Genomic DNA, 15,214 nt, shown 5'->3' on the forward strand with positions numbered 1-15,214 from the left:
TTATTGAGCACTTATGGTAGACATTATACTTTGAGCATTATATATATATTTCTCATATAAACTTCTAACTAGTCAGTGAAAGAAAATGAGTTCACTTTCACTCTGATCACAAAGTCTGTGTTCTTCCCTGACTCCTTATCTAATCCAAATCCAACTACCTCTCTCATTTCATGGTTGCAGAATGGTATAAGAGCATAAGTAATTTATCCAAAACTATACAATTAATGGCAGTACCAGACAAAAATAATCATTTCTTGACTTCCATACTAATAGCTTCCACTATGCATGCCAGGATACTTCTTTGTCAGCAAAGGAAAACAACAGGTCACATGACTCCTGAGTAAGTAGCACCTGGTTTACTACAAGGAGGGTAGAAGTCCTTTGGCAGATGCAGAAGCCACTCCTCAAACATGGTATTAAAGTCCCTCCTTTCATTAAACTCAAAGGATTCACTGAATCAGTAACATGTTTTCATCATTTCCATATGCACACATTAATGACTAAGAACAGACGGTTACAAATTACTAATAGAGAACTCTGTGGAAGTTCTAACCTGAGAGATTAAAAAAAAAAAAAATCCCTTATTTGAACAGACTTTAAGCGTTCTCCCAAATCACTATCTCTTTTTGAAGTGTGAAGAGTTAGGAAAGCAGGAGAATAAATGTTTCCTGTGCAAGTTAAATGCTTTTGTAATTTCCACTAAAGTTTCCTCTCTAACTTAAAGCCATTTTCCAGAAAAGAGTAACATTTCCCTAGAGTTAGCAATATGATGATATTACATGAATGTTAATAAGTTGGCTTTCACTCTGGAAAATGTGAAATTCAAAAACACATCAAATCATGATCATAAACAACCATGTTTTCTGGATCATTAATATAGTCTCAAAATAGTTGAGACAGTGAATGTTATATAAACAGAAGCAAACTTTTAACAAAAATAAGTCTACGATGGCCCTAAAATTAGTCTAGTGCAGTTAAGAAAGCTTTCTACTAGCAACTTTCTCATTTTAAGTGCTAAGATTTTTCAACTCAACAATTTAAACAAAAATCTTTTATAAAATGTATTTTATTTACCTGGTCAGTAAACTGTATATCTTGAATATATATCTTAACTTTTTCTTTTTTAATATCATTAAAAACATCAAAATGATAAATTTAAAGAAAAGAGGACTTATTATCACACTAAAAGATCTCAAGGTACTCCTGTTTCTAATCAGTATTTCTTTAATCTCTTCACTTTCTTTCTATTGTCACTTTTTGCTAATGTCCCTGGATCTCTTCAGTCAGCACCACCGTACTCTAATACAGAAATCAGGACAAGGCTGAAGATTAGCAAACGTGCCACACCTTCTAACGAGTAAACTGTCTTCACATATGTGGTCTCTCCTACCAAGTAATGCGGGCTAGATTTTACTTATGTTTAATTTCTTCTAGGTTAAAAGCTATATACTAAATATAAAAGGCTGTCAACAACCTGTCAAATAACTAGGATAGGGATTTAAAAGGAGTTTACAGGGGCCCAGCAGGTAATGTAATTAGTGAATAGGACCAAATGTGAACTATATAGTCCCTATCTGAAGGGACAGTGGCTACTCCACTGTAGATTATTTTTCTAAAGCAGAAATACATTGTTAGCAGTGCCCATTTTTCAGAGAGGAGACATCCAGATTTTTGCGTAAAATCTGACAGTTTTAACGACTGGACAAGTAGGACAGCGGCTAAAGAATAAAGTCTGTCAGCTGCCAATTTGTGGCTACTGAAAGAAAACTCTACTGTTAAGATCCTCACGTATACTGAAACACAGAAAATTCTAGGCCCTGAATTCAAATCATCTCTTCAGAGAAATTATTTTCTCAGGGTATATTTGGATTCAGCCGGACTAGAATTGAAACATTTCTCCCACTTACTCCCCTAATTCTGTAATGTCAACATTCTACATTGGCTTTACTTAATAAACATACCTGGCACTATCCACATACAGCAAAAGGTGGCTAATTTATGTAACAGAATAGGACCAGTAGTAGAAACACGAATACAACATATTACCAAGTGGATGCGGATGTACTAATATTAAAAACTTTTTTTTTTTACATTTATTAATTTTGAGAGACAGAGAGAGACAAAGCATGAGCAGGGGAGGGGCAGAGAGAGGGGGAGACACAGAATCCGAAGCAGGCTCCAGGCTCTGAGCTGTCAGCACAGATCCAACGTGGGGCTCGAACCCATGAACCATGAGATCATGACCTGAGCCGAAGTTGGATGCCCTACCAACTGAGCCACCCAGGAGACCTTGGATGTACTAATATTAGTCAGCACTTCTTGCTTCTGAGTATGAGCTATATGAGAAATTTCCCATATGGTTTAAACATGCCACATTCCTTGATCCAATCACATTTAATAAAGTACAGGACATCTGAGAAGCAAATAAAGTAGAAAGCATTCAAATATTACTGGAAAATTAGCATGCTGGATACTTGTAAAGTATTTTATGGTACTCTTCAGAAACATTATATAAACTAATTCTTAGCCTATCCTTGCCAAATAGATAAGAATTTTTTCCCATTTTACAGATGAGGAAACAACAGTCAGAAAATGGAATGAGTTGGGGCGCCTGCGTGGCTCAGTCGTTTGAGCAACAGACTTCAGCTCAGGTCATGATCTCACGGTTTGTGAGTTCGAGTCCCGCATCGGGCTCTGTGCTGACAGCTCAGAGCCTGGAGCCTGCTTCTGATTCTGTTTCCCTCTCTCTCTTCCCCTCCCCCCCACTCATGTTCTGTCTCTCTCTGTCTCAGAAATAAACAAACATTAAAAAAAAAAAAAAAAAACTTAAAAAAAATGGAGTGACTTGACCAATATAAGAAGAAAGTAGTAAAAACAACTCAAATTTAGGTTTGAACTCTTCATCCATGTTCTTTCCACTACATCAACATTTTCCTTAAAGGCTTATACTAATGAAATGGCTTAGGAAAAAGGATAAACAAATAGGGAGCTAAGAAGTGACAAAATAATAACACAAAACCTTAATTACCCAGCTCCCAGATTTATTATGCCTTCAGTTATTCACCTAATAGCTAACCTGGAATTCAGCACAGACAATTTGAAAACTGTCACCAATCCCAAAAGTAATAATCCCATTGAGGTCTAGTTTATGCTTATCGTTGCAAAAATGCAACATGGCAGGGAAAGAATTAGGAATATCCCAAGTAACCACAGTGTTCCTGTTTCCCCATGTACAAGTAATAATCAATGGAGTCATCTTGCAGAGAGTAGAGATAAATTGTATAATCCACAATAGAAGGCAAAAAGAGTGGACAAGTGAAATTTCCCCCAAGGTCCCACCCTGAAGATCAACATCAGTCGGTCAATAATTTCAGCCTCACAAGTTTTTCTCTAGCAATAAACAAGAACAAACTGAGTAACTGGCTTGGACTGTATGAAATATTTGATATACAGTGAGCTGTTCATTCTATGAGAAGCATAAAAATAATAACAATGATTAAGGGCATCACACATTCACTTCTTGTGTCATACTCACTCTAGGGCAAAACCTTACTGAAAAGCATGATGGATAAAATCTCTCTCACACACTGAATTTGTTCTTCCTCTCTTTGGGGGGCAAGCTCATATGACTGTACTTACATAAAGTAATGTTCCAATTATAAGAATCCACCACATCACATAAAAGAGTCCTAACAACTTCACAAAATAATAAGCTAATGGAAGTGAAACAAATATGTTAAAGCTGTTAATGAAACGGAGTGATCCCAAATATACTTTAAGCCACTGTATAAATGGGCAATGATTAAGTTAGGAAAAGCAATTATTTTCTTTTAAAAAAAAAACAACAGTAGAACAAATATAAACATAATTTTGTGGCAAGGCAGCAATTCCAAACTGTTAAACTGTGCAAATATAGATCTTATACTCTACCTTTATGAAATTAAGAAAAAGAAAAAAACATAAAGAACATATGTTCTAGTATACTGAATCCTACAGTCCCTAGCACCTGGAGTTCTATAAAGAAGCAACCTAGATCCTAACATTAATAGATTATAATTGTCATATATCATCTGGTTTCAAACTTTTGTTTTCATCATAACAGCCTAATTGCTCTCATTTTATTAAATAAACTTACAATAAATAAATGCTATAAATTTAAATTATAAAATAAATACAAAACAATAAAACACCATATGTATCCCTTTTAAATACAGGGGTCTTTCATGAGAATTTAATGTGCAAAAAGTTGCTGTTTTTGAAAAGTTGCTCTATCTAGAAAGTTCAAAACTTACTGTTCTATGTCATATTAGTCAGGGATATATTCATAATACTCTAAACAAAATTAGAGAAATGTATTATACCATCTATAAAAAAATTTTAGTAACTACCACAATTTAAACATTAGAACTTAAAGTGTAACAGTTCTGCTGTCTGAAATATATGAATAAAAACTTCATACTCTCTGGATCTCTATGAACTTATCATATCTCAATAAACATTTCTACTTCAGAAGAATGTTAAGAAAGCTTTTTGCAAACTGTGAAACTAAATTTACAAAATCATTGAATTATATTATTTTTAACAATACCACAGGTTTAAACTAAGGCTAATGTGGACATCAGCAATTAATATCAATTAACTAAAACAACTGAGTATTTCTTTCAGCTCTGTTGTATCAGAACACATTAGCTAGGGAAAAAAAGGGGGTATCCAGAGCTAGATGTGAACTTGTTTCTAAACTCAAAATCTGAATCTGAATGACAATTTAAGCAAAAAGTAGTTAGCATAAAAAGTTATCACCATTAAAAATATGAAAGAATTGAATGACCCAGAGGAGGCAGCATAATGAGAAAAAATTGGAACGCACTATACAAAAAAAGTCTAACAGTGCTAAATTTTTTTTTCTTTCTGTAACTATGACTTATATTCAGAGAATTAACATTCTTCTCAGAAAGCTACCAAACAAAAGCTCCAACACACACACACACACACACACACACACACACACACAGAGAGAGAAAAATCTCACTCTTCATGTAAAACAAGGCTTATTTATGGCTTCTTTCCAAAAAAAAAAAAATCTATTCAGAAAATATATTGTTTTTAATTTTTACAAAAAAATATCAAGCAAACTAAAATATCTAACACAAAAAGAATACTAAGTTAATTAGGGCCAGAAAAGCACTACTGTGGTGATCTAATGTTCTGGCAATGACAGAACAGAAGATGGTGAGAAATTACAGGAATTTAACCTTTGACCTCACCATCCTATGTACTGTTTCCATAAAAGAGGCTTAAAGCAAACATTTCAACTTCTTAGCAAGCTCCAAGTTCACCTTGCTATATAAACTCAGTAAAATTCAAGTATTTTTTAATTAAAATGTTCAAAGATAAAGAGTAATTGGTTCTTACCTCTGGTCCTGATGCATGTGCCAAGTCTCCTCACTGGCATAGTTGCTGCCTAAGCAGCTACAAAGACTAGGTCAGCAGCCATTTTGAGACAGCTGCACTGTCTCAGTTGCACTAAAGTGTAATTAAGATGGCTGCAATGTGCACTCAAGAACTCACACAGTGAAAACTCAGCTATGTATCAAAGAAAGCCCCTCCCACTTTTTCAGCCTGCAAGAAACTGAACACAGACAACAGCTAATGCATATACTGCAACAAACAATGCAGCTGCTTAGGACACAGAAAACAGAGAAGGCAGCAAGCCAGTTTTGTAACACAATGCCTGCGAATCCACCCCGACTTGCAATACAGACTTTGGGCACATCCAGATCCCAGACAGCTTGAAGTCCATGCCACATATTAGCAGTTACAGAGATAGAGCCAAATCACACACAGCAAACATCAGGGAATTCGCTTGAAAGAAAGCCTCCATTTCAGTCCAGAAAAAAAAAGTCTGCTCAAGGCCCTTTTTTTTTTTTTTTGTCTTTTATAGTACTTTTATCACAAAAAGAGTGCCAATTTTTAAAATTTCTGGAAAATTAAGTTGTTTAAATCCTGATAGCCAATTTCCACTTATAGAAGGCTAATTATTCTCTTTTTCCCCACAGAATCTAAGCCCCAAAGTACTCAAATCTAGCAGAATGGTTAAAGCTTGCAGTCAAATTTTTGAATCTTGACAATAATTTTAAGTAATCGCTGGGAAGAGACTAGAGTCATTAGAGCTACAATGACAACAAAGCTTATTTTGAGTCATCAGCTATAAAGATAAAAACAATTTCTTCTCTTTTGTAGTCCAGATGGCCACAAAGACATTTCCAGGTGAGTGTTTGGTCCCAGGGTAAATTAAATTTCATGCCCTGCCACAGACCTCCCAACATTTTAATATGGGTGAAAAACAAATAAAAATAAAGAATGTAGACACCCCTGGAGGAAAAAAAGAAAACTGGGAAAACAAAAGGGTAAAATTCAGTCGGAAAGTGGATATATAAACAAGACAAATTTGAGCGAGATCCCAACAAATCTGTCTTGGCAGTAACCTACCCATCAAGAGAAGTGAAGGACAAGAGCACAGAAGGAACCTGTGTGCTTGATAGATAGCTCACATCATCTAGGAAATCCACCTTTTCCTTCTCTTTTCCTTGGTTAAGCTTCTTAAAATCTAGCTGCCCTATGTGATCTTGTGTCTATCCACCACTAGATGTAGGTATTTATTAAAATTCATTAAGGGTGCAGGGAGGTGGAAGGGATATATTCAAAAGGCGATTGGCCCCATAAGTTGATGATTGTTCAAGCTGAGTGATGGGCACATGGAGTTGATTATTTCATTTTATTTCTGTATATATTTAAATCTTCCCATAACAAAAGTTTAAAAATGAAACAAAACTATTCAGCTTTTTAAAAGATCCCTACTTATTCTCCATTAGTCAAATTGGACGATGTACGTAAAAACTGCTTCAAATAGTACATTGGGGAAAAAAGGTTACATTTAACCAAGCCAGATTAATTCTTCAAAAAAATAATAATAATAATAATATTCTCTGAGGATGGCTCAAATCTAGTTGCTAAAATCAAGAGATTGGTAAACTGTGAAAGATTCAAACAGGATAGACATTACTGTGGCACTAAAATGTGACTAAGGTTAATGTCAAGACAAATAGCCAAAATTTTTAAAGCTGCTGAATGAGCAACTTCTGATATTCAGGAAGCAGATTCTTTTGGAAGTCTGTTCTACAAAAATTTAAATTATGTAACACACCCTCAAATGTACCCTGTCCCATCCCCTCCTCCCCAAGCCTCCCCGGTCTTGCCAAATACTTTTCCAATGTAAATCCTGACTACTTTTTTCTCAGTCTAAGCTTTTTGAAGCAAGCTAAGTTGCTGGCTATTACTATTAGCTATAACAACTCCTTTTCACCCAATTTAGACTTCAAAATAAAAGACATAATCTACATTCCCTCATTGTACCAATCCTCCTCCAGCCAATACAATCATTTAACTACCAATGTACTAGATTTTCTCTATTATCCCAAGGCACATTAAAAAAAAAAAAAAAAAAACAATAAATATACTGATTATCTACTTCACACATGAGACTTTAGAAAACAAAGGAGTAGGGAAGTACATTAATATAGATCAAATCTTCAGATGAGTTTTACATGCATCATTTCAATTAATTCTCACACTAATCCTATGAGGTTATGTTACTTCCAACTCATGACTGAAAACAACAGGCTCAAAGATTAAGTAACTTCACAAAAGTGCTAAGAGCTGAAATCCATCCTAGACTACACCCAGTCTGAGCCCATGGAGCTTCCATCACCCATTTCTTCCCACATTGGTTCTGTTTCTACACATCATGAAAATAGTTCAGAAAAGAAAAATACTTACACTGTTATTCAGATAACTGGTGCCACTGCCCATATGTTTCACTCTATCCTAAAGAAACTACCCTAGTTCACCCAATAAATCTTACTCATGATTCAACCTAAATTATCTCATCAGTAACAATCTTTTACTTACTCTCTTTTCCCCTTACAATACCCATCCCCCAAGCCAGCTGTAATTTCTCTCTCAAGATCTTTTGTGCATACCATCATTACACTTATCACATTTCATTGCTTATATCTTTATAATGAGTTCCTAAAGGACAGAAATTACATCTTATGTCATTTCCCATTCACTTCCACAGTGTGAAACACAGTATTTGTTCAATAGACGGATATTGAGCTTAAGTTAATTCCCAGTGTTTTCATTTCTACTATAAAAATCTCAGAAAATTCTAAATCTTTAAAACTTTCATTTTCAGGAGCTCAACTCTTACTTTCTAGGAAAAAGAAGTCAACTAATGAGTCAACAAGTTTTTAGCCCTGTCCTAAAACTCCTCTGTACTTAAAAACCAACATAGAAAAAATACCTTTTGTAGAGCATTGTCCAGTTTTTAGTGTTTTTATAGGATCTACTATGTGCTCAGAATAGTTGAACTATGAAAAAAGCCTATAGAAAATTATGGAACATAGGTATATTATTTACTTTTACGTTTTCAAATTTTACTAAGAATACAGCTTGACTTTTATGTCATATAAGAAATTTGCTTTAAATAGGATAAGTCCTAATGAACCCAATTATTGTTTATTTGTAAAAGCAAACACATTTCAAAGCTACTTCAAATATTAGGTAAACATTTCCATGATTACTCAATGTTTTATCTCTTTCTAAATAAAAACTAGCACTTTTCACATAATTTTTTCATTTCAGTCTTAACAATCATGTAAAACAAGAGTACCATAATTTCAAATTTTTATGAGCAGAGAATGTGACCATTTGCTATGGGTTGCCCAAGCAACAAAGAGAACTGGAAGAGAATAACTGTAATTAACTACTATAACCTTTTATATAACATATACCATACTATTACAAGATTTTACATATGCAAAATATTGAAGATTCCATAGAACCTAAATAACAGGTTTCACTATATCAAGTAAAAACTAAATACACTTTTATTTAACTAATATACTTCAGTTACATGTTATTACCAATCTTACATATGCTAAAAGAGAAAATAAACATGAGAATGGTATTAAGACAATGAAATGAAAACACCATAATTTCCCTCTCTCAAAGCCCACTAAAACTACAATGAAGGTAGTTTTTGAAAGCATAAATCCTTAGGAACAAGGAGAAAAGTAAAAAAGAAAATAGCTAAAAAGATTTGGGAAGATGAAAATAAGCAAAACCACTGGTAACTAACTTAGCAGTTCCCAAAACATCATAGTACATGCTTCACTGGGGACAAGAACCAATTTAAGTTACATGGCGGCAACTTCAAAAGACATAGCGACTAAAAGAACAAGGATGACTGGGACGAAGGGAGCAAACAGTAAGGCTGGTATGACTAAAAAAGGGAATACTAGTGAAAGCTGTTTGCAAATCAATAAGATACCATCGATATCCTTACCACATTCCACTGAATACCTCCTCTCCAGAGTCCTAGCAAAGCTATGAAGACAACATCCACGGTTAAAAATGAGAGTGGCATACCAAAAAGAGAGGGACTAAATGCTGGCTGCAGAGACACCTAGTCCTTTTCTTCCATTAATCTTCCAGAATGCTACCAATCAGACCCTTAATCTCCACATAAAAAAATGAAAACGGAGTGTACTTAAAAACCACAAAACACAAGACTGTAAGGTCTTGGGAGCTCTCAAAACCACCCCACACAGAAAAGCCTAAAAAGTTTAAAAGCTGACAAATTTAGATATTCTAATCAACTTCTTAATTTTCCACAACAGTCAGGCAAGAAAAAAAGGACAACCGAGACAAGTCTTACATGGAAGACAAACCAAAAACAAACCTAAACAAAAAAACTCACAAAGACTATGCAAGAAAAAAAACTTCAAAAAAAATAATATCCTCAGATAAGAAAAGATAATACAATCATGTGTCAATAATAGAATACTAGGGGTTCCTGGCTGGCTCATACAGTAGAGCATAAGACTCTTGATCTTGGGGTTGTGAGTTCAAGATCCATGTTGGGCACAGAGTTTACTTAAAAAAAAAAAAAAAGACTACAGGCTAAAAACAAAAAGTAGACATTAAGAACATAACATAAAAAATGAAAAACTCAATAGAAGAACTAGATGACAAAGTTGAAGAAATCTAGCTGAACAAAAAGACAAAGTTGTAAATACAACGGAAAAAAAATCTAAGAAAAGTCAAGTACCCCTCCAAAAATTCACATTGGAATGACAGAATGGAAAACAGCTATCACCAATGAAATCACTTAATAAAAAATTCCAAGACTGAAAAACAAGGGTTGCCAAACTGAAAGGGCCTGATGAATTCCAGCAAACAATGATAAACATATCCACATCAAAGAATTGCAGTGAAATTTCAAGACACTGAAGACTAATAACAAATTCTACAAGCAGCCAGTGAAGGGAAAATCACAAATAAGAATGGCTTCAGATTTCTCAGCAGTAACAGAAGCAAGAAGACAATGGAACAGTGCATTTAAACTTCTGAAGAAAAATATTTTCCAACCCAGGTTTCTATACCTAGCCAAACTATCAATCAAGTATCTAATACATAGCGATAATTTTCAGATACATACAGTTTCACAAAATATACTTCCCATTTACTCTTTCTCAAAAAGCTACTAGAGAATACGGTCTTCTTCCTCTAATGAATAAACCAATAAAAAGACATGACACATGGAAAACAAGGGTGCTACACAGACAAGGGGTAAAGGAAATCCAAACATTGTGAATAAAATTCTAATAACAGCAGTGTATACCATATGAAGAGAGCAACTAGACCAACTGTAGCAATGAGACTCAAGAAACAAAAATGAGTCAACATCCTTGCTGCCACTGTACCCAAGGAAAGAAGGAAAGATGTACATCAAAAGATCCTTAGTAAAGGACTGTACCAAATCATCTGAACTGTTACTGTTATGTAGAAGAGACTCCTGGATACAGGCATCCTGGGATAAAGCTGACCTTACCTTCATGAATCAACATCTGTAATCACTAAATCAAGAGAATTGGTAAGGATTTCTACGATTCTGTTAGTCCAGTGCAGACAACTTTGTGTAAATAGATTACTTAACCCTAGATCAGTGAAACAAGAATTACTTACAAGTAAATGAACTGACTTAACTATGTTTTTTTTTATTTTTAACGGTTACAAGAGAAAACACTTTCTTCTTAATCTATCTTAACCTTCAATTTAAAATATATTTCATATAGGGGCACCTGGGTGGCTCAGTCAGTTGAGCGTCCGACTTTGGCTCAGGTCATAATCTTGCAGTTTGTGAATTCGAGCCCTGTGTCGGGCTGTGTGCTGACAGCTCAGATCCTGGAGCCTGCTTCAGATTCTGTATCCCCCTTCTCTCTCCACCTCACCCCTGTTTGTGCTCTGTCTCTCTCTTTCAAAAATGAATAAACATTAAAAAAAATTTTAATACATTTTGTATAAATAATAATATCTTGATCTAATATCTTCAGAATTCCAGGGGGAAAATATCCTGTGAAAGATCTTAACATTGGTTATAATTAATAAGCCACCAGAACAATTAAAAAGCCATTCTGTAGAAAAATACTGAAAATATTATTGGCTTTATCTAAACTGAATCTCTTTACTTTTTTATAAACTAGTTTACAAAGTTCCAATAAGAATGTTTTCCTTCCTGTCAGGATAAAATTGGATAAATCAAATTGGTAACCATGACTACAAGAGAAATGTGACATTTAAAAAAGAGGTAGCTTATAATTAGGTATGACAGGGAACAAAGACTACACCTCAAATGTAGAAATGACTGCCCTGCAAATGCAAAAAATGATGCCTCGTAAGTCCTCCCGGAAATTCAATTTAGTAATTCTTCTATAATTTATGGATTCCCAAGTTTAATGAGAATAAAGAATATCATTTCCTGACAGAACAATATTGACAAATGCATAAATCTCAGAACCATAATACCCTACAGTTTTAAGTATTGCAGGTGAAAACTCATTGAGATAAATTAGATGGCTCTTGGTTCCTGATCTTGTAACCAAGCAGATAAGTTATTACACTTTACAAAACATCTAGATGGAAGCTCTTTTTTTTTTTAACCTTTATTTCTGAGAGAGACAGAATGCAAGCAGGGGAGGAACAGAGAGAGAGAGACACAGAATGTGAAGCAGGCTCCAGGCTCTGAGCTGTCAGCACAAAGCCCAACGTGGGGCTCAAACTCACAGACCATGAGACCATGACCTGAGCTGAAGTTGGACGCTTAACCAACTGAGCCACCCAGGCGCCCCTAGATGGAAGCTAACTCTTAAACCTCATGTCAAATGTATGTAGTTTTGTTAACCAGACAATAGGGAATTCTTTGAATATTAATCAGCTATTCATTAAACCTGTGTAAATAAAATAAAACATCAAAATAAAATAATCAGAAGATCAGAAAACAAACTTATGTGGTGAAATTTGTTTCTTAAGGGGCAGGAACTTGGCCACATGAACGATTCTACAAGAAAACAGACATTTGTCTGGCTTTAATTTTGAGTGAGCATGTCCAACAAGTTCCATACCTGGAGGGTTAATAAAGAGAGAGGGAGCACTTTGCACCCTTTATTTAAAAAACAAAAAACAAAAAACGATGGCATATGTGGATCTAGTTCCCCAAAATAAATTATTTCATCCCTAACTTTGGCAATGATGATTGTCTGAAAAAACCTGACCAACTGTGAAGATAAAAAATTAATGAGAAAATGGCTGTAAACTTAGCAAATTTAGTAATCTTGTAAGGCTTTTATTCTTTAAATGCCTTTTAAAATAAAACAGTTCTAAAGGTAGACTCCTTCACAAACCTTTACAAATAAATGACTTCAAAGTTTTGGGTTTTGGGGTTTCTTTTTTTTCTCTTTTTTTCTTTTTTTTTTTTTTTTTTTTTTTTTTTTTTTTTTTTTTTTGAGAGAGAGAACACAAGCAGGGAAAGGGCAGAGAGAGAGAATCCCAAGCAGGCTCCACACTGTCACCATGGAGTCTGACATGGGCAGAACTCACAGACCGTGAGATCATGATCTGAGCCCAAATCAAGAGCTAGATGCTTAACTGACTGAGACATCCAGGTGCCCTGCAAATAGATTACTTCTTTAAATGCTTATTTTTCTCTACTAGTGAATGGTCTTCTAAAACTACTTTTTGAAATTACTTTTTATTTTATTTATTTATTTTTTTTTCAATGTTTATTTATTATTTTGGGGACAGAGAGAGACAGAGCATGAACGGGGGAGAGGCAGAGAGAGAGGGAGACAGAATCGGAAACAGGCTCCAGGCTCTGAGCCATCAGCCCAGAGCCCGACGCGGGGCTCGAACTCACGGACCGCGAGATCGTGACCTGGCTGAAGTCGGACGCTTAACCGACTGCGCCACCCAGGCGCCCCTGAAATTACTTTTTAAATGCATTTAAATTCCAGCTCCAATAATCAAGAATATTGCCATTTTCTATATATCTCCTCCATTGAGGGTTCCGTATAGCTGCAACTAGCTGCCTCTTAAATATTCATGCCTAATTGATTCAATTGATTGAAGACAGAAAAGTGTGCCAGGAAAAACTAAGTATTTTTTATATCTAATCTCATTTAACCCTCACAACCACCCTATCAGATAGGTAGTACCACCATTTTATATTAAGTAATAGTGTTGGCAGACTCTAAATTCCCAGATCCCAATATAAAATTATTGCTCTCTCCATTTCATTATATTACTGATTTTAGGAAAATCCTTCACCTTTTTGTTTCTTCATTTATTTGCTATCTTCCAACTTTTATATCACTTAAGTTTGATGGAAAAGGAAAGAATTACACAAACTTAAAACACAAAATAATTATTTAATTCCATCTTTTTATCAAACCCTTATTAATTTACACACATTATGTCCTTCAGAGTTAAATCTTAGAAACTTATTAATAGGTGAGCAATGGTGTTTCTTTGCTTTCTTCTATTTCTTAATGAATGAGATGGAAAACTTTCTTTCTAAAAGTTGTCTCACAATTTATAATTTTTCATATGCAAACTGCCTGTCCAACCTTTTGTCCATTTATCTAGTTGGTGCTTAAGTAAATTACATGTTCAATTATTTAAAAAAAAAATCTAACATCTGTAGATAATAGTAAGTTAAATAAAAAAAAGAACTATAGCATATCTTACTTCGCTTTTTGGCACTTCGCCTAAAACAAAAGGATTCTTGCCTTTCAATAAACAAATATTTATTGAATTTTAAGGAAGACAATGTGGAAAGTAATCTTATACTTTTAATAGTGGTCTTATCATTCCTAATTACAAGGGTTTTTTCCTTAACATGTGACATTTGTCAAAAACATCAATAAGATATAATTCTTAAATTCAGGAAGCTTATGAAGTATTATGCAACTAAAAACAAAGAAGTAGAAAGGAATAAATGTCTTCAAGCAAGATAGGAAGTAAAACAGAGTAAAAAAAGAAATGAGAGAACTTCTGAGAATAACAATATCCTTTATTAGTTACATTATGTAGGCACTATGGCAGCAATGACTCTTACAAAACTCAAGGATCTATATATGAAGGTGGTATTTAGAGTTCTCCTCACACACTACCTTCTTTCTCATTCCTTTTTTTTTTTTTTTTTTAACGTTTATTTTTGAAAGAGAGAGAGACAGAGTGTGAGCGGGGAAGGGGCAGAGAGAGAGGGAGACACAGAATCTGAAGCAGGCTCCAGGCTCTGAGCCATCAGCACAGAGCCTGATGTGGGGCTTGAACCCATGAACTGTGAGATCATGACCTGGGCCGAAGTCGGACGCTTAACCGACTGAGCCACCCAAGCGCCCCTCTCATTTCTGATAGATACTCTGAACACCTTATTTATTCCCTTTACTAAGAATATCCTTCTAATTCACCCCTTAAAATACAACCCTCTAAGATTTCCTTGATCTCCCCCCACAACAGTTTCACTGTCTGTGCCATAAACAAATATCTACTGTGTCTTACTTACAATCTATAGAAAGCTGCTTTTAATTATCTACTTATTATACAAGTAAGCTTTACCTATATGCAAAGAATTTACAACCACAATCTTTTTACTTGTATGCATTACAAGGTCCTCAAAAATTATATTTTCCATCTTCAAAATGTATATTTCACACATACAGTTACAAAACAATAGGATCTGGAAAAGAATATAAAAACATAAACTCGGGGCACCTTCCTGGCTCAGTCAGTGGAGCAAGCAACTCTTGATCTT

At 34.7% G+C, this 15,214-nt stretch overlaps 1 protein-coding gene across 3 annotated transcripts in view; it reads right to left on the reverse strand.

Moving 5' to 3' along the window:
• ATF7IP (activating transcription factor 7 interacting protein) overlaps positions 1-15,214 on the reverse strand; it is a 124,788-nt gene that overhangs the window by 102,055 nt on the left and 7,519 nt on the right. The window contains exon 1 of one of the 3 annotated variants that reach the window (XM_086714019.1): positions 5,413-7,196. The exons of 1 other annotated variant lie outside the window; for it this stretch is intronic. In XM_086714019.1, the coding sequence (XP_086570145.1) occupies positions 5,413-5,429 (17 nt within the window). In that variant the 5' untranslated portion in view covers positions 5,430-7,196. Of the gene's footprint in view, positions 1-5,412; positions 7,197-15,214 lie in introns of those variants that run through there. One more of the 3 variants, XM_086714018.1, reaches the window with a different exon arrangement.

The sequence above is a fragment of the Puma concolor genome, chromosome B4, assembly GCF_028749965.1.
Source record: "Puma concolor isolate L17-30 chromosome B4, mPumCon1.1.hap2, whole genome shotgun sequence".
NCBI classification, from domain to species: Eukaryota; Metazoa; Chordata; class Mammalia; order Carnivora; family Felidae; genus Puma; species Puma concolor.